A 25,444-nucleotide genomic window follows, 5' to 3' on the forward strand; every position below is an offset into this window, starting at 1 on the left:
CTACTCCCTCCCACCCCACCCACTATGAGGTGTCTCCCCAGTGTCCTGCCAAATGGCCCTGGAGCTTTTTTTTTCTCTCTCTCTTCCCACAGAAGAATAATAAAAGGTGAAAAACAAAAACAACACCAAAAAACAAAAAAATTCGCCGAGCCGTTTCAACTCTCGTGTGGGTTTTTGGGGTAAAACTCCGCGATGGATTTGCGACGCGGCGGACGCGAGAATGCGCCCGCCCGCCACGTCGGCGGCGGGCCTCGGGGTGCAGGAATGCGGGGCCGCACCGCTCGTCTTTGTGGCTCGCCCCGCAGGGCGCCGGGCCCGCTGGATTAGAATTATCCTGCGTGCGGCAAAACTGAGACGGCGGCGCTGGCTCCGGCGGTAACTCCGGCGCCGTCTCGCTACCGCGGCCGTGCCGGTGGTAGTCGTCGTCGTCGTCGTCCGCGCGCCGCGAGGCCAGCGGATGATTTATGGCCTGCAATCCCCCACTCCCTTCTCTCGTCGCCCTGCACAAAAAAACACGCACTGCCGTGCGCGCGTGTGCTTCCTGCCGCCGTTTGCTCAACGTGCATTGCGACTCGCAGAAGGCAGTGAGGTGGTGCTCGTTGTTAGTTCTGATGGTTGGAAGAAGAAAAAAAATAATAATGCCATTCTCCAGGTGAGGTCACGCTCGCTCGGGTCACGCTGGGCGAAGACCCCCGGGGGGCCGGCCCAGGACACGCCGCTGGTGGGAGGGACGACGTCGCTCGGCCGGCCTGGGAATGCCTGGGAATTCCCCCAGGAAGAGCTAGAGTCTGTGTATAGTAGTGTATATCTTGACTTAAGGCTTTCGTGGCTGCTGCAGGAATCCATATTCTTTGGGTCTTTTGGTAACGTCACGTAGATAGGTTGAAAGAAAACAACGAAAAACTCACGACGTTTCGATCCACTCTTCAACACACCGGTGGGCTAAAGTAGTGAATTGTCTTTTGTCAACGTGACACTTTTTTGCTGATTGGCCGTGTCGGGTGGTGGAGGGTTACGACACATTTATAAATAAACGCGATCTAACCCAAAAACCTTTATTATGAATAATATTGGTCGCGAAAGCCTACATGTTAAACGGAGTTTTTTTGTTATTTTCTTTGAAACCTATCTACGTGACTTTACCGAAAGACCCAAATAATATAGTAGTGCAAAGTGTAGTTTATAGTGTATATTAGTGTAGTGTATAGTAGTGTATAATGTTGTAGCGTATAGTAATGTTGAGTAGTGTATAGTGTAGTGTATAGTAGTGCAGTGTTAGAGTCTGTCGCCAGGGAAAGGGAGGTCTGGACCGTGCAACTCAACATGCTACTGCCGCGATCCTCACCAGGACAAGCGGAATCAGAAACGAACTAATTATTTTGGAGTTTTGCTCACCGTCATGTTTGGTTGTCGCGTTATAAGCAACGTAACAGAAAAAAAAAACGTACTTGGATGAATCAAGTGTCATCATGGTTCTCTCTTGCTTGCTGTACCAAAGAGCCCCTGGGTTAAACCAGTTTAAACGAAGAACATTTCCTTTCTTAGGCTTCATTTGCTTCTCGGTATCGTCTCATATGAAATTGTAAATTATTGTTTCTGCTAAAAACTGTTCATTTGTCCAACCCCGTTAAATGTCCCAGTTTTCCCAGGATCCCGGAGTGTTCATCATCAAGTACTACTAGCTCCCTTCCTCTGCTCTGAAAAAGGTTGATTGCTGGAAACTTCAGCCGAGTGTACAGATATTTGTCAGTGACAAAAGCGTTTTGAGTTGTGTCTTTGCGAACAACTGCCAAAGCAGTTCCTTTCATTTGTTTTGGTCTAAATTTTGAGATGCATAAATGAGTTTAGTATCAGCAGGGTCCGTACGGGTTGACGATCCGTAATATATTTCATTACCCGGCACACCACATTTAGTATACCTCATGTTATCACGTTGGCTAGCTAGCCACGTGCCTACTTCAGTCTGTCAGCCACGTAGAAAGAAATGCAGTTCATAAATTAATCCCTGGATAGGTTTTCATTACATCTCATCCAAAAATGAAAGATGTACCGATAAAACCTTTTTTTTGTGTCCAAGGAGAATTATCGCGTTAACAAAACGTAAAAAAGTTAAATAAATGTTTTATGATTTACACCACCTCTGCGACCTCGCTAAACAGATTTGTGCGTCTCCCGGGAGTTTGCGAGTTCCTCGTTATTAGAGACGCGAACAGACGTAGCAGTTACAGAGGTGAAATGTAAAACCATACCCTGGATAACATTTTTTTTTTACCAATCTGACACAGCCACGCGAGCCATTTCCAGCATCGCACGAATTTAAACGCACGGTGCGCGAAATAAGGTAAACATACATGGACGATGGTCAATCTTGTGCCGCGTTTGGATTATAAATGGTTAATCAAGTGTGTGTGTTTTTTTTTGCAGTGGTTATTTAAATATCGCGATTGTTAAATGGTTCCCCATGCGTTGGTCTCGAATCTGTGATTTTGAAAAAAAAAATTGCGCTTATATTTGATTGTGCTCGTTTATGTTGGCATTGAATTGTTTGACAGTTTACATGTTAATCACGTGTGATGCTTTCAACGTGTCATTACAAGCACGAGAGATGAAACACGCACGCGTACACACTCGCACTCGCGCAAGGCAAAGGTCCCCCCGATAGCCTGGACCGACTGTCGGGGCAAGTGCTGTTAGCGAGCGCCTATGAAGGCCATCAAGGCAAACGAGGAGTTGGGTGGCTAGAACCACGCTCGACCGCCTTTGCCTCCCCAGCAGCGATGTTTAAACGATGCACCCACGGTACTACGGGAGGCCCAGGACCGGTTCGGACATTCGCCACCGATGTTGGCCGCGAGCGGGAAAGTCAAATCCGGGTCGCCGGGTTCGCAGCGCGCACCACCGCGCGTGCAGCGATGTCTAACGCGGTCGCGAGTTCAACTAGGTTCGGAGTAGTCGCCAACACAACCCCCAACGCGTACTGTGTGAATCGCTCGCATCGCAGAGAAGCCGCTGACAAACGGACGCATGCTGAACATTCCCAGCGAGGTTGAGAATGCGAGAAATGCGTCGCGGGCAAAGTGGAGCGGCGGACACGGACCACGGCTGTGGCAATTGTGCGGATGGGTTTCGGGTTTAAACGTTGTTCAGGCTTCAATTTAGCACGGTTGGCTACGTACGGTGCTTGAAAAGAAGTTCAACATAACCTACACACATACATTCTGATTTGTAAGGACATCGGATATTTTTTTCGGGCGGTTCTCATCATTTCTAGATTTGAAGCTTTCGTGACTGCAAGGATCCATACTCTTTGGTTCTATTCGGTAAAGTCACGTAGGTAAAAAAAATAAAACAAAAATCACGACGTTTCGGCCACAACACAAGCGGCCTTCATCATGTGCTGATGTAAAGTGCCTGCGATGCTAACAATCGTGATGTCACACGCACCTCCACGTGGCACCAACTTTTGCCGGTTCGTCGACGCCACTTCAGAGTTTCTTGGAACAATCCGGAATAAAAAGAATCTTCGGATCATCGGAAAATTTCGTGTCTTGGTCTCATTTTCTGATTCTATCAAATTATCCGAAATTCTGGAGCACGTCCGCAGTTCAGAGCCATACTCCTACACCGTGCACCTACTGAACATGTGAAAAAGAGCTTTATAGCTCATCGGATTCCTCCAGTACAAATACATATTCCGATTCCTGCTTTCCACTGCAATGCAAAGAGCATAACCCCCTGGCACCGCTGAAGGCAAGAACCCGGGACGCGTTCCACAATATAATCAAAAGGGAACGGAGAGTGTAGGGTAAGAGACTCTGCCAAAATCTACAACGCATTCGCAAAGGATGAAATTCCGTCACCCCCCTCCACCGCCCCTACTAGAAGAAGTAGGCACGTGTTACAAAAAATAATTAGTGAGGTAGGCTAACTGCCCCGGTTTAACTGAGTTGGCCCACTCGCCGCCTCCGATCATTGTGTCTGATCCACTCAGGGGGGGGGGGGGGGCACGGGATGACTCTCCGTGTCGCACGAGGGACTGGGGGAGGGGCTGCTGCTGCACACGTGGTCTCGTTACCCTCACCTGCTGCTGCTGATGATGATGATGGATTACACAAACACAAAGAACCCCCCCCCCTCCTCCCAGCCACACATCACTGTACTGCCTTCATCAGACTCCTCGGGCAAGTGTGCTGTTAGCGAGCGCCTATGAAGGCCCCAGCGGCACATCGCTGATTGTTCAGACACCGCCCACATCGCCCACAAGGTTCTCAATGAAGGGAACGAGTCAACCTAGAGGGCTGGTGGGGTGTAGGGGCGGGGGGGGGGGAAGAGGCCCAGGACCGCTTCAAATATACGCCGCTAGTTAATTATTGGCCGTGAGCTTGAATCCAACTCGGGTTCGTGGTGCAGTCAACTCGAACACGAGAAGGTCGCGGGGAGCGGTGGCGCAATGGTTAGCGCACTGCGCTACGAACCCACACCGCCCCCCACGGCGTCCACCCGAGTTCGATTCCCACTCACGGACAACCGCCACCAAACACCACTGACGATTGTCTGAACCGGTCCTGAGGCCTGCCTCTCCTAGGTCGACTCAGCCTCGAATGAGTAGCCTGGTGCGGTGTGTAAACATCGCCACTCGGGGAGACAAAGGCGGCCGGGCGTGTTGGCCACCCACTTCCCTCGCTACTCGCAATCCCCCCCCTCCTGGGGGAGGGGGGGAAAGCGCCGAACGCTGAGAAGTTGTCCGAGACGAGAGAGACGTTGTCCGAGACCTGAGAGACGTTGTCCGAGACGAGAGAGACGTTGTCCGAGACGAGAGAGACGTTGTCCGAGACGAGAGAGACGTTGTCCGAGACGAGAGAGACGTGGCCTCGCGTGGTCCCCGGCTCCGGGAGGAGAAGGGAAGAAGAGAGCGCTGCCGCTGCCACAACCTGCGCCTCGTTACGACCCCAGCTAAGGGGTATATTGTCTTCTCACGTTTACACAAGCCGCGCCCAGTACACAGACACACAGCACACACATGCAACACAACACACACGCAACACACAGCGCAACACACAACACACACAACACACGCAACACACAGCGCAACACACAACACACACAACACAACACACACACGCGCGCAACACAACACACGGAGAACATCGCAAGGGCGATGGCTGAGCGTTGCCTGCAATGACCCCCCCCCCGCATATGTAAAACAAAGACAAAAATTCACCCCCCACCACGTATAGCCTCAACAGACGTTTTGGGGCAAGTGCTGCTATCGAGTAGCGCCTATGAAGGTCGGGACACAGCACACGAGAAGGAGTTGGGTGGCCAACACCGTCGGACGGCCGCAATTGATTAATTTGAGGCCGAGTCGACCTACGTGAGACTCGGGACCGGCGCAGATAATCGCCGTCACTGGTGCTGTTGGGCCCTGAGCGGGTATCGAACCTCGGGAGGCCGGGTTCGTAGCGTATCGAACCTCGAGAGGCCGGGTTCGTAGCGCCGCCGCTCCCCCTCGCTACTTACACACACACAGATATAAAGTAATATTTAAATGTACCGTGCTAGTAATGGAAAAACTCCACGACTCCAGGAAGTGGCCCCGAAGCTTGCCACAGCGTAAGGGGCCCGTGGTGATTTACAGCCAACGTCAGTTGAGCGTGGACAATTAGACCCAAGCCGAAACATCACGTATAAAAAAGAACGTTAAAATATATATATATTTGCAATGATAGAATATAGTATTGTCATCAGTATGACTTAAGTATACCAAGTTAGCAGTCGATACCACATTGGGAAGTGGGTACAAATTGAGTTACAAGATTTGAGGATACGACAACAGACAGAGTGAGTTATTAAAAAGCGTGTAAAATAATAAAAAAAAATATATTATAATAAAAATCCACCCCCCTCCTCCTCCCTCCCGTGTGGCTTCGCGTAGACAGCTCGGCGTGATGAGAAAAAAAACACAAAAACGTCTGCCGCCTTTGTTTCCAAAGAGGGTGACCAGGACGCGCTCGGCAATCATCCTGAAGGTAGCCGCTGCCCGGGAGATCGGAAACTTTGATCGACAACCACTGGGCAGCCCCCCCACCCTCCCCCCATCATCATCATCGTCATCATCGTCGTCGGTTGAAGAAGATGAAGAATAAGAAGCGACTTCATCATTTCGATTTAAAGCTTTCGTGACTGCAGGGATGCACATTCTTGGTTCTTTCGGTAAAGTCACCGCCGCGTATAGAAGGGAAACAATACAATAAAATAACAAATAAAACAATTCTCACGACGTTTCGATTGCAACACGAGCAATCATCGTCAGGTGTGAAAACCACAGCAAAGAAACATTTTTTTAAAATTGTTTTATTATTTCCCTTCTACGTGACTTTACCGAAAGAACCAAGAATACGACTTCATCATTGTTTCACGACCCGCGGAGTGTGACGCTGAAGCCGACACAAAGCGAGGATGGCAAGCATTCGCTCGTGAACACTTGTGCTTTCGATACGTCTGCACACACACACACATATATACACAATAGACCTGGCCGACACGTACATATACACATACACGTGTGTGTATGTATGCACACGTGAAAAGTCACGCGGGTACCGAAATAGCTGAACACAAGTGTTCAGGAAAACGGCGTTGTAATTGTGTACACGTGGTTACATGACATTACTGTACGCTGACCACCATCAGAAAATGTATGAAAAATATTCTACAGACCATCATTTTACATTTACAACTATTCAGTAACATAAAAAAACACATTTCATATGGAAATTGTGTCAACCATGCAGAGATGGACGGCCGTGGTCCGGCTTTGTTTTAATTGGCACTCATCAGCACAGCATAGTCACATCACGTTTGCTCAAATGAATGCTGATGGTGACCTAAGACACGAGGACTAACAACGGCACCTCACTCTTTAGAATGTATTTGCATCGTGCACAACGACTATGTTCGCTTTACACGTTTCTTGTGTGCTTAGTTGAATCTCCTGGTTTTCCAGGCGGATCTATCGGTTGTTGAGTATACAGGCCCATACAATAAAGAGTAAGGTTATAGTATAAGATGGGAAAATCGATGATGATGATGATGATGGTGGAAAGAGGGAATTCCAAAGTTGTGCTGTGCGAGGGAAGAAGCAGAACCTGAAGTGAGGTGACCTGCAGTGTGGTGAGTGGGTGGATGGGTCAATGGATGAGCGAATGGGTGAGTGTGTGCATGAGTGGGTGAGTGAATTGGTGAGTGAATGGATGAGTTTTTGGGTGAGTGAATAGGTGAGTGAGTGGGTGAGCGAATGGATGAGCTTATGGGTGAATGGGCGAGTAGTGGGGTGAGTCAATTCGTGAGTGAATGGGTGAGTCAATTGGTGAGTATGGTAGTGGAACACAGTATGGATGAGTCAGTCTGGTAGATCGTGTAGTGGAGGAATCAATGCGTGACGCTTTGCGGGAACACGAACCAACCCAGCAAACAAACCAATGTTGGGCCAACTTTGGGACGTTGCCGTTGGAAATGTTGGGACCGACTTTGGCCCACCGTTCCACGATTACTCGGATGGTAGTTAGCGTATATGAGGCCTTGTCATCATGTACTGTATGTTTACAGTCGTATCGTAACAACAGCAGCAACAAGATATCTCGCCGGTCAATCTATAAATTAAACAAAATTTACCAGGTAACGCCCACTGAGCAATGTTGCTATTTCTCAGAAGCGATCAGGCCACAAATGATAGCTCAACGAAGTGGCAGGTTATCACATGGACATTTATAACAGCAGCCTGAACACTCTAAACGCGTGTTTCTAAATGTGGAGAGAGAGAGAGAGGGAGACACACACACAAATACTTCCAAATATACAGCTGCAGACGTCAGGGTCGGTATCGACCCCACGACCATCCTGTAAACCAGGCGAGGGAGTTAACATCTCGCCAATCGCGCTTTGAGTAACTGCATGCGCCATGGTGGAACACAATCTGGGCGGGTGATGCGGTCGCGATGTTAAAGAGAAGCAGGGTCGTGCCGGAAGCCGTGTTGTTAGTTGGGACGCGCACGGAGGAGGCTCGTGAAGGACGCCGCTACCGGGCAAGTTGGCAAGCAGTCGCCTTCCAACAACGACGGAGGGCCTTAGCAGCGACGCTCACAACAACGAGCGGGCGGATAAAAAGGCAGCGAGTTGGCACGGCATCGTCGTGAGTCAACCGGCGGCAACCTGCTCGGTCTGTCCCGTGACCTCGTCGTGACCTCGTCGTGACCTCGTCGTGTCCGAGGCGCCGTCGACACTTCACGTCGACTCAAAAGTGTCACCTGGCCTGGACGAATGGCGTCGTTGTTGTTGTTGTTGATGTTGTTGTTGTTGTCACTACGGTGTGTAAATAGTCGCCGTCTCCTCCCGCTTTGCGTGGTGGGGGTTTGTGGAGGGGGTTATCACGGCTCACGGCTCTGGTTACCGAACACGTGGGTAGACGAGCGGGCACACCGCGAAGGAACAACAACAACAACCGCACGACAACCACAACAACTACAATATAACCACAACTACAGTATAACCACAACACAACCACAACTACAGTATAACCACAACACCGTACAAATGCGACCACAGTGCAACCACGGTGCGAATGCAAAAGTAGCGATACGGTACTGAAATAATACAAGCACACTACAGCCACACTACAGCCACAACCACACTACAGCCACAACCACACTACAACCACACTACAACCACACTACAGCCACACTACAACCACAATACAACCACAATACAATCACACTACAACCACACTACAGCCACAACCACACTACAACCACACTACAACCACAATACAACCACACTACAGCCACACTACAACCACACTACAACCACAATACAACCACACTGCAACCACACTACAGCCACAATACAACCACACTACAACCACACTACAGCCACACTACAACCACACTACAACCACAATACAACCACACTACAACCACACTACAGCCACACTACAACCACACTACAACCACACTACAGCCACAACCACACTACAGCCACACTACAGCAATAACCACACTACAGCCACAATACAACCACACTACAGCCACACTACAACCACACTACAGCCACACTACAGCGACAACCACACTACAACCACAATACAACCACACTACAGCCACAATACAACCACACTACAGCCACACTACAACCACACTACAACAACACTACAGCGACAACCACACTACAACCACAATACAAACACACTACAGCCACACTACAAAAACAACCACACTACAACCACACTACAGCCACACTACAACCACACTACAGCCACAACCACACTACAACCACAGCCACAATACAACCACACTACAGCCACAACCACACTACAACCACACTACAACACCACAACCACAATATAACCACACTACAACCACACTACAGCCACACTACAACCACAACCACACTACAGCCACACTACAACCACAATCACACTACAACCACATCCACACTACAACCACAACCACACTACAGCCACACTACAACCACACTACAACCACACTACAGCCACAACCACACTACAACCACACTACAACCACACTACAACCACAACCATACTACAGCCACAACCACACAACAGCCACACTACAACCACAGCCACACTACAGCCACACTACAGCCACACTACAACCACACTACAACCACAATACAACCACATCCACACTACAGCCACAACCACACTACAACCACACTACAGCCACACTACAACCACAACCACACTACAGCCACAACCACACTACAACCACACTACAACCACACTACAGCCACACTACAACCACATCCACACTACAGCCACACTACAACCACACTACAGCCACACTACAACCACAACCACACTACAACCACACTACAACCACAACCACACTACAACCACAACCACACTACAACCACACTACAGCCACAATACAACCACACTACAGCCACAACCACACTACAACCACAATACAACCACACTACAGCCACAATACAACCACAACTACAGTTTAACCACAACACAACTACAGTATAACCACAACACAACCACAATATAACCACAACACAACCACAACTACAATATAACCACAACAACTACAATATAACCACAACACAACCACAACTACAATAAAACCACAACACAACACAACTACAGTTTAACCACAACGACAACTATAGTATAACCACAACACAACCACAACTACAATATAACCACAACACAACCACAACAACAATATAACCACAACACAACGACAGTATAACCACAACACAACCACAACAACAATATAACCACGACACAACCGCGACTACAGCATAACCACAATAAAAAAGCACAAAAGTACCAATACGGTACTGGTATATAATACAACCACAATGCAACCACACGATGGACACGCAACCGCAATACGACCACAATGCAACCACAATACCAATACAAAAGTAGCAACGCGACACCGATAGAACACAACCAAAAAAAAACACAAGCACAACCACAACATGGCACAAGCACAACTTGTAACGCAACGACACTACAACGACGGCGACACAATATCCACAGCAGTGCAGCCACAGCCTCGAGAGGAAGCCGTCTGCGGCCTCTGTCTCGTCGTGTGTTCGCCACTTGTGGTTTGCTCCGTCTTGACCATTTATTTAAAAAAAAAAAAAACAACTGAATAAAATCAATACCTTAAACCAAGTGGGTCTTCTTCTTGACCTGGGGGTACGAGAGATGCCCTTCTCCGTGGGTAGCGGACACGTGGCCAGATTGGTTTTGAAGGTTAAATAATCGGGGGGGGGGGGGGGGGGTTAAAAAAACCCCCTTAATTAATCGCGGGCACGTATGTACAACCGCTTTGTTTCATCAAACCCCTAAGTATTTATTAACATTATGCATTTTGTTTGTTTGTTTGTTTCACGATTGAGCACCAAAGGGGCGCAAAGCTGCAGTAAAAAAAAAGTTAAGAAGCATTGCCTTAAACAAAACTCATTTCATATTCTTTGGGTCTTTGAATTTCTGCAGTCACGAAAAGTTTAAGTGAAGACGAGGCTTATTTTACGAGGAAAATCCCGCTGTGCTGTACACCTCTTTTTCAGAAGCGACCTGGCCACAAATGACAGCTCTTAACGAAGTGGCTTCTCGTGCAGACATTCATCACAGGCCAAACACTCCAAAACGCATGTTTCTAAATTGTGGAGGGAAGAGGAAAAAAACTGGAGGAGCCGGATAAAAATCCACCAGACAAGCGGGGACATGGATAGGGAGAGACGTACATTTCAACCACACAGCCATCGCGTCTGGGTCGGCTTTCGAACCCACGGCATCCTTGCACACCAGGCGAGGGAGTCAACATCTCCCTTGTTATGACAATTCAAAGTCTGCGTCCTCTCGTAGCACCATCACCACCTCGCAGCCTCGCGTACACAACGACTCACACCCCACCCGACCCCCTAAAACAAACTAAATAATTAAAGGCCGTAGCCGTAGAGTCAAAATTGGGGGGGGGACCAAATCTTCCACGGGGTCTGGGGGTCCCCCCCCGAAAAATAAATCTAAATTTGAAAACTCATTTCCTGCCATTTCCTGCCTAAAATATTTTAAAATTCACTAACACATGGGTGGACCTTTTATTTTTTTTACAATAATGTCTAATAGTGTATTGTGTTACATTGCTCTGTTTTTTCTTCTTTACCTTTTCTTGTTTCATTGTATGTAACGGCAGAGATTAGGGATTAATAAAGTACAACCATAACCACAATCATGTAAACAGAAATCTATTTTATAGCAATATATTGGGGGGGGGGCATTTTGAGCATATTTGAATATTGAGGGGGACGTGGAGGGGGACGTGGAGGGGGACGTGGAGGGGGACGTGTCCCCCCTCAATATATTATAATTACGGCCTTGAAATAATCATCAACAAGATCTCCGTCGTCTCGCGGGCAGCCTGGCACGGCAACGTGGCGGCGGCGGGGAGGTTCGCGACCTCCCCCACCGCGGCGCAGGTCGACGAGGCCACCGCGAGGCAGAAACTCGCTCGCTCGGTCCGTCACCTTCGCCGCGTCTGCGCTGTTGGGAGCGCAACGAACCAGGCGAGACCCGGGTTCGACTCCCCACCCCACCCCCACCCCGCTCACGGCCACCAACACCGGTGACGATTAGGGGGCCGTCCATAAATGACGTCACGCGATTTTGAACGATTTTTGACCCCCCTCCCCTATCACCATCATCGCACGGCGTCACAAAAAGTCAGACCCCCCCCCCTGTCAAATATGACGTCACAAAGCTCTGCCCCCCCCGCCCCCCAGGTGCGTGACGTCATTTATGGACGGCCCCTTACTCGAACCGGGTTGTTGGGACTGCCCCCACCCCCCCGCCCCCAGGTCGACTCAAGTGAGAACCCCCGGCGCGGTGCGTAAAAACATCGCCATTGGGCCCGGGCCTCGTGTAAGCCGGTGCCGGTCTTCATAGACGCCGCTACTCGCTAACAGCACTTGCCCCCCCCAGTCTGCTGAGGCTACGGGGGGGGGGGGGGTCTTTGTCTTGTTGTAGTGGCTTTGTTATTGCACCTCAAGACTGGGGTAGCGTGAACGCGAAGGGCCCCCCTCCGCGTCTCAAGACGAGAGAGCAGCCGCGCCTTGCGAGGAGCTCGACGCTTTGGCATGCACCGTGGTTTTCTCCACTGTTTGCGAGTTCATACGGAGTCCATGTTATTGCGTAATGATATGTTTCGTTACGCAATAACAAAAAATTACGCTGTTGCATGCACCACTGTTATTTTAGTGGGGTGTCTATTTATGGATCGCCCGAATACTCCCCGAGTACAGCGAATGTATAAAGTCACGTGGTGGTGGCTGCTGCCACGACTACTACAATAAGACTTCGGCCCTAAAAAAAGAAAAAAAAAGACGAAAATATACATATATACAATCGGCAACGTTTCGGGCGATGGCCCTTCTTGGCAGCAGATGCGTTTTCTATATACGCAGGCAGGTAGCAACGTGTGCTTGCTACGTGCTGTGAAAAAGGACCACTCCCCTGGAACGTCTATTTTTTTTCTTTTAAAGGCAGCGCGCTATTGATGGCTCCGTTGTTGAGTGCCGAGTATGGCTGTGCACAGGTGGTGTGCATTGTGTGTAGAGTGTATGCACCGTGCACGTATAGAGCTGTATGCATGTCGGTAAGCGTACACTTACACCTTCAATTGTTGTTTTGCATACGTATATGCTGTTGGTGTAGGCACCAACGTGTGTGTGTGTATGTCAGTCTGCGTGTACGCACGCACTCTCCTTATTCCGGCTGTGTGTACACGGGCGTGTATCAGTGTCTGCGCGTACTGCATTCCCAATGTGTATGTATCATCGTGTGCATAGATATAGGCAAAGACAAAGACCCCCCCCCCCCGTATAGCCTTAACAGACTATTGGGGCGAGTGCTGTTAGCGAGCACCTACGGACATATATATACACACGCACACAAATACCAATGTATTCTTAAAACATGTGTGTGTGTACACACACGCTTATCGTAGCCGGGCCGGCAGTAATCACATGAACACGTGAGTGTACGTATCATTGACATGTGTTGATGGACGTATACTCGTGTCGCCGTACTCGTCGTCGTATTATCGCTGTGAAAGAGCTCACACTTGTCGTCAATCAGGCAGTCCTTACACCAACATATATACTGTCGTTTTATGTACGTATCAGTACGTATGTATACGTACACTCACTTGTAGGCGGGCTGCGAGTAGTTACACGAGAATATGTATCAGTGCGCGCATGCATCAGTGCGTATAAATATGCATCACTGCATTCGCGTTTGGATTTGCCGTAATTCCATGAACATACTGTATCAACATGCGTATGCATCGGTGTGCACGTACCAGTGCGTGTATCAACTCGTGAACTTTTGTGCGTATGTACCAACGCGTGGAGCGCTGCGTGTCGTTGTCTTCATGTCGATGTTATGTACCGCTGTATGTATTCATATATGTAAAACACGTTGTCAGGGTGTGTTTATCAGGGTATGTATATACGTACTGTAAGTGTATCACATGAGACCCACTTGTAGTCGGGCTAGCAGTGCTTGCACGAACACGTGTGCCATCACGTATGTAATAACGTGTGTGTATAATCCCGTATCAACGTGTGTGCATCATCCCGTATCAACGTGTGTGCATCATCCCGTATCAACGTGTGTGCATCATCCCGTATCAACGCGTGTGTGTGTATTATCCCGCATGTATTACTGTGTGCGTATTATCCCGTGTGCATCAACGTGTCCGTGTGTCATCCTGTGTGCATCAACGCGTGTGTGTCATCACGTGTGTATCGACGTGTGTGTGTGTCATCCCGTGTGTATCAGCGCGTCTGTATGCGTCATCCCGTGTGTATCAACGCGTGTGCGTGTGTCATCCCGTGTGTATCAACGCGTGTGCGTGCGTCATCCCGTGTGTATCAACGCGTGCGTGTGTGTCATCCCGTGTGTATCAACGCGTGCGTGTGTGTGTCATCCCGTGTGTATCAACGCGTGTGTGTGTGTCATCCCGTGTGTATCAGCGCGTGCGTGTCATCCCGTGTGTATCAACGCGTGTGTGTGTGTCATCCCGTGGTGTATCAACGCGTGCGTGCGTGTGCGCGAACTCACTTGTCGTAGTCGGGCCGGCAGTAGTTGCGACGCTCCCGGGTGTAGCAGCTGCGCGTGAGCGGCTGTCGACACGCGGCGCACTGCAGGCAGCGCTCGTGCCACGACGAGTCGCTCACGCGCAGCAGGAAGCGGTCCTCGATGGGGCGCGCGCAGCCCGCGCACACCTCGCCTAGCACACACACACACACCGTCGTCATTAGCCTAGCACACACACACACACCATAGTCATCATCAGCCTAGCACACACACACACCGTCATCATCATCAGCCTAGCACACACACACACCGTCGTCATCATCAGCCTAGCACACACACACACACACCATAGTCATTAGCCTAGCACACACACACACCATAGTCATCATCAGCCTAGCACACACACACACACACCATAGTCATCATCAGCCTAGCACACACACACACACACCGTCGTCATTAGCCTAGCACACACACACACCATAGTCATCATCAGCCTAGCACACACACACCGTCGTCATCATCAGCCTAGCACACACACACACCGTCGTCATCATCAGCCTAACACACACATTGTCGTCATCATCAGCGTAGCACACACACACACACACCGTCGTCATTAGCCTAGCACACACACACCGTCGTCATCATCAGCCTAGCACACACACACACCGTCGTCATCATCAGCCTAACACACACACACACACACCGTCGTCATCATCAGCCTAGCACACACACACACACCATAGTCATCATCAGCCTAACACACACACACCGTCGTCATCATTAGCCTAGCACACACACACACGCACACCGTAGTCATTAGCCTAGCACACACACACACACACCGTAGTCATCATCAGCCTAGCACACACACACACACACACCGTCGTCATCATCAGCCTAGCACACACACACCGTCGTCATCATTAGCCTAGCACACACACACACACACACCGTCGTCATCATCAGCCTAGCACACACACACACACCGCCGTCATCATCAGCCTAGCACACACACACACACCGTCGTCATCATCAGCCTAACACACACACACCATAGTCATCATCAGCCTAGCACACACACCATAGTCATCATCATCAGCCTAGCACACACACACACCATAGTCATCATCAGCCTAACACACACCATAGTCATCATCAGCCTAACACACACACACACACACCGTCGTCATTAGCCTAGCACACACACACACACACCGTCGTCATTAGCCTAGCACACACACACACACACCATAGTCATCATCAGCCTAGCACACACACACACACACCATAGTCATCATCAGCCTAGCACACACACCATAGTCATCATCAGCCTAGCACACACACACCGTCGTCATCATCAGCCTAGCACACACACACACACCATAGTCATCATCAACCTAGCACACACACACCGTCGTCATCATCAGCCTAGCACACACACACACACACCGTCGTCATCATCAGCCTAGCACACACACACACACCATAGTCATCATCATCAGCCTAGCACACACACACCGTCGTCATCATCAGCCTAGCACACACACACACACCATAGTCATAATTAGCCTAGCACACACACACCGTCGTCATCACCAGCCTAGCACACACACACCGTCGTCATCATCAGCCTAGCACACACACACACACCATAGTCATAATTAGCCTAGCACACACACACACACCATAGTCATCATCAGCCTAGCACACACACACACACACCATAGTCATCATTAGCCTAGCACACATACACACCATAGTCATCATCAGCCTAGCACACACACACACACCGTCGTCATCATCAGCCTAGCACACACACACACCGTCGTCATCATCATCAGCCTAGCACACACACACCATAGTCATCATCAGCCTAGCACACACACACCGTCGTCATCATCAGCCTAACACACACACACACCGTCGTTATCATTAGCCTAGCACACACACACACACACCGTCGTCATCATTAGCCTAGCACACACACACACACACACCGTCGTCATCATTAGCCTAACACACACACACACACCGTCGTCATCATCAGCCTAGCACACACACACACCATAGTCATCATCAGCCTAGCACACACACCATAGTCATCATCATCAGCCTAGCACACACACACACACACCATAGTCACCATCAGCCTAGCACACACACCATAGTCATCATTAGCGTAGCACACACACACACACCATCGTCATCATCAGCCTACCACACACACACACCATAGTCATCATCAGCCTAACACACACACACACACCATCGTCATCATCAGCCTAACACACACACACCATAGTCATCATCAGCCTAGCACACACACACACACACCATAGTCATCATCAGCCTAGCACACACACACACACCATAGTCATCATCAGCCTAGCACACACACACACACCATCGTCATCATCAGCCTAACACACACACCATAGTCATCATCAGCCTAACACACACACACCATAGTTATCATCAGCCTAACACACACACACACACACCATCGTCATCATCAGCCTAACACACACACACCATAGTCATCATCAGCCTAGCACACACACACACACCATAGTCATCATCAGCCTAGCACACACACACACACACCATCGTCATCATCAGCCTAACACACACACCATAGTCATCATCAGCCTAACACACACACACCATAGTCATCATCAGCCTAACACACACACACCATCGTCATCATCATCATCGCTTCTGATCAATCTACCCTACAGTTAAATAAAATAAAAATATGCGTAAACAAAGACAAATATCCCCCGTATACAAACTCGATTTGGTGCTTTCGTGACTGCAGGAATTAATCTTTGTTTTTTTCGGTAAAGTCACGTAGAAATAAGAAAAAAATAAAATTACATAATATACGATGTACTTTTATTTTTACTTATTTCTACGTGACTTTACCGAAAAAAAAACAAAGATTAATCTCCCGTATAGCTTTAACAGACTGTTGGGGCAAGTGCTGTTGGTGATCACCTACGAAGGCCGACACAGGACATGGGTAGGAGGCTTGCACCACGCCCGGCCGCCTTTGTCTCCCTAGTGGCCATGTGTACACCCCACCCCAGTTACTCATTTGAGGCTGAGTCGACCTCGGGGAGGCCCAGGGCCGGTTCAGATAATCGTTACTGGTGTCGGCCGTGAGAGTAAATTGAACCCGTGTCTCCAGGTTTAAAGCACTGCGCGCTAACCACTACACCACCCCTCCCCACATAGCTACAAAAAAAATATCCCCCGTGTAGCCTCAACAGACTGTTGGGGCAAGTGCTGTGAGCGAGCACCTATGAAGGCCGGCATAGCACACCAGGGGGTGGGTGGCCAACACCACGCCCGGCCGCCTTTGTCTCCCTAGTGGCGATGTTTACACATCGCACCAGGCACTCATTTGAGGCTGAGTCCACCTAGGGGGAGGCCCAGGGACGGTTCAGATAATCGTCACTGGTGTTGGCCGTGTGCGGGAATAGAACCCGGGTCGCCAGGTTCATAGCGCAGCGCGCTAACCGCTACACTACCGTTCCCCACATAGCTACAAACACAGGCGCACATGCATAACACGCACACACACACACACGTGTTCCTCTCCACAATTATAAATTACAAAGGGCATCGCAGATCGGAATGTGGGCTCTCAAGTGTTTAAATAAAGGACACCTCTCTACACATACATCTACACGCGCGGGAATGCGAGGGCAGCGCTGCTATAAACTAGATACAGTCTATACTGTATACTGCATGCGTGCGGAGCGGTGGCGCAGTGGTGAGCGCACTCGCGCGACGATAATTCGATTCCGGGCCCACGGCTTACCATCAACATTGGCGAGTGATACCCGAACCGGTCCCCACTCCCCTCCACAACCAACAACCCCCCCCCCCACACACACACACACATTGACCGGCGCGGTGAAGTATGGTCAAACAAGCTGTTGAAGTTCCGATGTTACGTCGACAACATTTTTTGAGACGGCTGACGTGAATGCGATTTGGGAGGTTGCCATTGTGGCGTGCTGGATTTCTGCAGTTGTTCCTGTTCAGTGTATTCTAGGGGTTGTTCCTGTTCAGTGTATTCTAGGGGTTGTTCCTGTTCAGTGTATTCTGCGGGTTGTTCCTGTTCAGTGTATTCTAGGGGTTGTTCCTGTTCAGTGTATTTTAAGGGTTGTTCCTGTTCAGTGTATTCTAGGGGTTGTTCCTGTTCAGTGTATTCTAGGGGTTGTTCCTGTTCAGTGTGTTCTAGGGGTTGTTCCTGTTCAGTGTATTCTAGGGGTTGTTCCTGTTCAGTGTATTCTAGGGGTTGTTCCTGTTCAGTGTATTCTAGGGGTTGTTCCTGTTCAGTGTATTCTAGGGGTTGTTCCTGTTCAATGTATTCTAGGGGTTGTTCATGTTCAGTGTATTCTGCGGGTTGTTCCTGTTCAGTGTATTCTAGGGTTTGTTCCTGTTCAGTGTATTCTGCGGGTTGTTCCTGTTCAGTGTATTCTAGGGTTTGTTCCTGTTCAGGGTATTCTAGGGGTTGTTCCTGTTCAGTGTATTCTAGGGGTTGTTCCTGTTCAGTGTATTCTGCGTGTTGTTCCTGGTCACTGTGTTGTGCGGGTTGTTCCTGTTCAGTGTATTTTAAGGGTTGTTCCTGTTCAGTGTATTTTAAGGGTTGTTCCTGTTCAGTGTATTCTAGGGGTTGTTCATGTTCAGTGTATTCTAGGGGTTGTTCCTGTTCAGTGTATTCTAGGGGTTGTTCCTGTTCAGTGTATTCTAGGGGTTGTTCCTGTTCAGTGTATTCTAGGGGTTGTTCCTGTTCAGTGTATTCTAGGGGTTGTTCCTGTTCAGTGTATTCTAGGGGTTGTTCCTGTTCAGTGTATTCTAGGGGTTGTTCCTGTTCAGTGTATTCTAGGGGTTGTTCATGTTCAGTGTATTCTAGGGGTTGTTCCTGTTCAGTGTATTCTGCGGGTTGTTCCTGTTCAGTGTATTCTAGGGGTTGTTCATGTTCAGTGTATTCTAGGGATTGTTCCTGTTCAGTGTATTCTAGGGGTTGTTCCTGTTCAGTGTATTCTAGGGGTTGTTCCTGTTCAGTGTATTCTAGGGGTTGTTCATGTTCAGTGTATTCTAGGGGTTGTTCCTGTTCAGTGTATTCTGCGTGTTGTTCCTGGTCACTGTGTTGTGCGGGTTGTTCCTGTTCAGTGTGTTGTGCGTGTTGTTCCTGTTCAGTGTATTCTAGGGGTTGTTCCTGTTCAGTGTATTCTAGGGGTTGTTCCTGTTCAGTGTGTTGTGCGTGTTGTTCCTGTTCAGTGTATTCTACGGGTTGTTCCTGTTCAGTGTATTCTAGGGGTTGTTCCTGTTCAGTGTGTTGTGCGTGTTGTTCCTGTTCAGTGTATTCTACGGGTTGTTCCTGTTCAGTGTATTCTACGGATTGTTCCTTTTCAGCCCACCGCCTTTGCTGAGCGCGAGCCCAAAAGGGCACGAACGCCAATCGGCCAGCAACAAACAGCTCTACGAGAGCTGTCACGGTCAAGGGTTAAGGGCGCGGCGTGTATGCGTTTGCTCGGGGAGCGGTAGCGTAGTCGGTTAACGCACTGTGCTCAGTGTGCAAACGACCCGAGTTGTATTCCCGCTCGCGATCACAAGCAGCGGGGGAATATCTGAACCGGTATTGAGCTTTCCCGAGGTCGACTCAGCCTTGAATGAGTGCCTGGTGCGGTGTGCAAACATCGCCACTGGGGAGACAAATGCGGTCCAACGCCCTTAGCAGCCTTCATAGGTGCTCGCTAACAGAACTTGCTCTCACGGTGTGATAAAGGCTATAACGGAGGATCTTGGGAAGGAAGTTTTAGGGTAGAACGTCAATTGTACCTACACAGTTACACAGGTACGCGTGTGTGAATTCAGTAGATTAGTGGACTCTTTCGACGTGCGTACATGTGTGTGCACGTCATATCTAAGTATGATGTGTATATTTGTGTGCGTGCCATTTTCATGCGTAAGTGCGTACCTGGCTTGGCACAGAGACGTCACGTTAATGTACCATCGAATCATCGGTATGCTTGTTGTTCGTGTAGTATGGATATACTTGTGTGGTATGCACGAGTGTATACAATACACAAGCATAATTTTTATACGATCTAGCCTAATGATGGAGCGGTGGGGCAGTGGTTAGCGCGCTGCACCACGAACCCGGGCGACACCAGTGATTAACATCTGCACCAGTCCTGGGCCTCCCCGAGGTAGACTGAGCCTCAAATGACTGCTTGGTGCGATGTATAAACATCGCCACTCGTGAGACAAAGGCGGCCGGGCGTGGTTGCTGGCCACTCCACCCCCTCGAGTGCCGTTCCGGCCTCCCGTAGTTGCTCGCTAACAGCACTCGCTTGCCCCAGCAGCCTGTCGAAGGCTATACGGGAGATCTTTGTCTGTACGTTAGGCTCACCATCTCGTATATCGGCTTCGTGGGTGGCGCGTAGAGTTAAGCTAAGAGTATCTGACTTCAAACGAAACTCGTCACAAGCGCGAAACAGTTCACTGCGCTCAGTCCAAGGCGGCCTCACCGGCAACATCACGAAGGAACAGACTCCACTCCGCACCGAATAAACATCGATTACACTAAGCGGCACGATTTTTGTCCCTGGGTAGTAAGTGTTATTTTTTTGTATTGCTTTTGCCTAAAAAGTATAGGGGAAAAAAATGGCTTTTATTCTCCCACAAAACTTTGCTTTTGTGACCAGGAGGACGCGGGGAAGAATTCCACGCGACCACGGGGAGAGGGACATGCGAACTCGAAATATACAGCAGCAGCAGGCGTCAAGGTGGGGATCGAACCCACGACCTCTTGTACACCAGGCGAGGTAGTTAACATCTCCTAGCCACCGTGGCGCCCCCTATTTTTGTTTTAAGTTTTCCCGTTGCGTGCAATGGATGCGGTTTCACGCGACCCCTGCCGCAGCCACTAGTGGCCGCTACGTTCACCACAAAGATGGGGTGGTGGAGGGATAAGAGTGACGAATTGCACCCGCACTCCAGAGCGGATCTTTACGTGAACTCGGGACCCATATCTCGCAGAGAGGCGCGGCCCTTCCGTATTTCACGCACGGCTGCTGGAAGATCCTCAGCAGCATCGGTCCAAAGCAAGCCCCCCCCCCCCCCCACTTTGACCCTTGCCGATGAGGCATCTCCGATTAGCACGGTTGGCCACGTACGGTGCGAAAGAAGTGACATGTCCGGAGTTCCGATTGTGTTTGAACAAACAAAAAAAAACTATTTACTCCAAGGCAGGCTGTATAGGCTGATGCGATGTGTAAACAAACATACTCCCGTTTAATTATTCTCCGCTTACGTTGCTTACATCTCTATATTCATGTTCTCCGCAAAGGACGCTGATGACGATGTCGCGTTGCGTGTAAATAGGCCCAGGGCGGTCGCCCCGATTCGCCGCCGTCCCCTGGGGGAGGAACTCTTAAACACCGCAAGGAAGCGGAGGCCGTAATCGGCACGGACGATGAGTCCACACCATGCAAGGATGCTATCGACTGAGTACCCACCGGCCTAGGAGATGGACAAACCCAATCACGGGACTTGCACACGCAAAAACAAAAAATCACCACCCCCCCCCCCCCGTGTAGCCGTAACATATTGTCGGGGCAAGTGCTGTTAGCGAGCAGCACCTATGAAGGCCGGCACGGCACACAAGGGGGGTGGGTGGCCAGCACCACGCCCGGCCGCCTTTGTCTCCCCAGTGGCGATGTTTACACACCGCACCAGGTACTCATTTGAGGCTGAGTCGGTCTAGGGGAGGCCTAAGACCGGTTCAGATCATCGTCACCGGCTGTTGGCCGTGAGCTGAAATCGAACTCTGGTCGTCAGCTTCGTAGCGCTAACCGCTGCACCACCGTTCCCGTTACACCGGCAACGCTATACACATCCGAAATGAAATAATCGGATAACGTTATTATTAACATCATCATTATCAGCCTTGATAACTCCCCTGCTGGATAAAGATATTCCCACGCTCACGATAATCCGTATATATACACACACACTGTACACGCCGTGCTGTGACAATAAAAAAGTCGCCACATTCGTCGTTAACACCGCATTTGGGGCAACGTGCCACCGTCGAGATCACGAGCTCAGACACGCGCAGTGGTTAGGGGCCCTTCGCTGTCAACCAACCACGACTGCAACCCGTCCCGAGTCCCCGCCCCTGCCCCCAACCATACTTCACCACGCTGCGCGATGGGTTGCGTCCAGGGCCGGTGTCATGTTATCATCGTTGGGCACTGCTGCGGGCGGTGAGCGGGTATCGAACTCAAGACGACCACTGCGCCACCGCTACCCATTGTGCATTTGTCCCGAAAAGTGCCACTTGGCCGAAACGTCTTTTTTATTGCACTCAGCGACAGGACACTAACATTGCACTCTTATTGTGCATCTCATTAAACACGTAAATAAGCTTAACATGTTACGCCATAAAGTAGCTACACAAATAAAGCACGTGGTACAAAGCACATCGCGGCCTGTCGCACATCATACGCACCGGAGTATAAAAATGTAACGATATTGTCCAATATATAAAATCGATACGAACACGAATAATTTACGGCACATTGTCTATCCGCTGCTAGATGAAACCCTCCCCCGCGCCACGTCGGTCATGGGAGTTGATTGACCATACTTCACCACGCGGGTCAGTGCGCGTTGGCGATGGGAACTGAACTCAGGAGGCAGGGTTCACCCGGAGTGCGCTAACCGCTGCGCCACCACTCCACCATAACGTAGATCGCAGGAGCGTATAAATTGCACGCGGTGTAACGATACGAACACTCTAATTTTACATAGCGTCATTCATGACTAATAGCATCCGATAGTGCCGTACATTAATTTAATATATATGGACCAAATCCCATATACTGCCACTAGCAAGCAAAATCTAAAATTAATAAACAAATTAGGAAACGGCATCAAAACAAAAAGCACAAACAACAACAACAAAGTTACCCCCCACCCCCATCCCCTTCTATAATTAACCAACGAAAGTTTCGCAAGAATGTATTATATTGGAGGAGCCGTCCATCCATGCCGCGCTATTTAAATTCGGCGCTCTGGGTCGTAATTGATTATCGGAATGGTTACACGCGAGCCGAGTGGGTACGTATGGTGGGGCTTGATAATACGATCGATTATTTATGGATGAATGAGTTGAGTGAATAGCTGTACACACACACACGCGCGCACGCTTATAACCCTCTTAAACACACACGAAACGCCTGGATCATTACACGCCTGGCTATTATTATATGACCCTATTAACACACAAGACAGAGACCCCCCCCGTACAGCCGTTAACATTGTGTTGGGGCAAGTGCTGTTAGCGAGCACCTATGAAGGCCGGCACGGCACACGAGGGGGTGGGTGGCCACTGGCCAGCACCACGCCCGACCGCCTTTGTCTCCCCAGTTTGCGATGCTTACACACATTGCACCAGGTACTCATTTGAGACCGAGTCGACCTTTAAAACACTCGGAATAGACGTGTATGTACAAGGACGGACAGAAACACAGTGAAGACAGCGTGATATTTGTCGATACCCATGTTGATACACAGACAGAGACTACGGCAAAAAAGCAGCGTACGTTTGTCGCATTTTGTTACACGGGATGATCCCCTTTTAGCCAGTCGCCCGGATATTTTCCAATGGAGATGACACGTGGGACGTGTACACGTGCACAGTAAATGTCATAGAAAGAGGCCATGCACGCAAGGCTAGATGAGGCGGGCAGGGGGAGGGAGACAGACCCCACAGCAAGCAAGATAGATACATACTCTTTGGTTCTTTGGGTAAAGTCACGTAGGTAAAAAAATAAAATTAAAATAAATTAAATCACGACGTTTCGGGCGCAACACAAGCGCCCGTCATCAGGTGGGACAACCACAGCAACAACAAAAATTGCTAAAGTGGTCAAATCTAGAATGAAGATAGATAAAGCACAGATATATAGACACAAAATAAATACACACACACACAAATACAGACGTGTACACTGCAGACACACGTGCATACACGCAGATTAGACATGCACATACAGTATATAACCCAGACGTATGTGTATATATACAAAGATAAAGTAACCCACGCTCCCTTAGACTGTTGGGCCAAGTGCTCTTAACGAGCACCTAAGGCCGAGATGGCCGGGGTGGTCAGCACCACCCCGGCCGCCTTTGTCTCTCCGGTGTCGATGTTTGCGCTCCGTAACAGGTACTGTACTCATGTCTTACGCGAGACTCAAAACCGGTTCAGATAACCGCCAATTAGCCTCTACGCACACAAAGACAAAGATCCCCCGTATAGCCTGTAACACACTGTTGGAGCAAGTGCTGTTAGCGAGCACCTATAGAGGGGGGTGGGTGGCCCAGCACCACGCCCGGCCGCCTTTGTCTCCCCAATGGCGATGTTTACTACACACACACCGCACCAGGTTACTCATTTGAGGCCGAGTCGAACTTCGGGGTGGACGGCCCAGGACCGTTTCAGACAATCGTCACCGGCGTTGGCCACCGCGAGCGGGAGCGCGCTCACTGCTACGCTAACCCACACCTAGACGCGCACAAGACTCACGACACGCGCACACAGAACCCGCGCACACAAGACACACACACAAGACACACACACACACACAAGACACACGCACACAAGACACGCGACACGCACACACAAGACTCGCTACACGCACACACAAGACACGCACACACAAGACTCTCACACACACAAGACTCTCACACACACAAGACACACACACACAAGACACA

At 49.7% G+C, this 25,444-nt stretch overlaps 1 protein-coding gene across 1 annotated transcript in view; it reads right to left on the reverse strand.

Annotated features, from left to right (window-relative positions):
• The window catches only part of LOC116945004 (LIM homeobox transcription factor 1-beta-like), a 127,961-nt gene that overhangs the window by 84,952 nt on the left and 17,565 nt on the right, over positions 1-25,444 (reverse strand). Inside the window, exon 3 of the mRNA XM_032959033.2 lies at positions 14,660-14,828. Within this exon, the coding sequence (XP_032814924.1) occupies positions 14,660-14,828 (169 nt within the window). The remainder of the gene's footprint in view (positions 1-14,659; positions 14,829-25,444) is intronic.

This window comes from Petromyzon marinus, chromosome 22 (assembly GCF_048934315.1).
Source record: "Petromyzon marinus isolate PM22_M1 ecotype Great Lakes invasive population chromosome 22, UKy_Petmar_22M1.pri1.0, whole genome shotgun sequence".
Taxonomy (NCBI): Eukaryota; Metazoa; Chordata; class Hyperoartia; order Petromyzontiformes; family Petromyzontidae; genus Petromyzon; species Petromyzon marinus.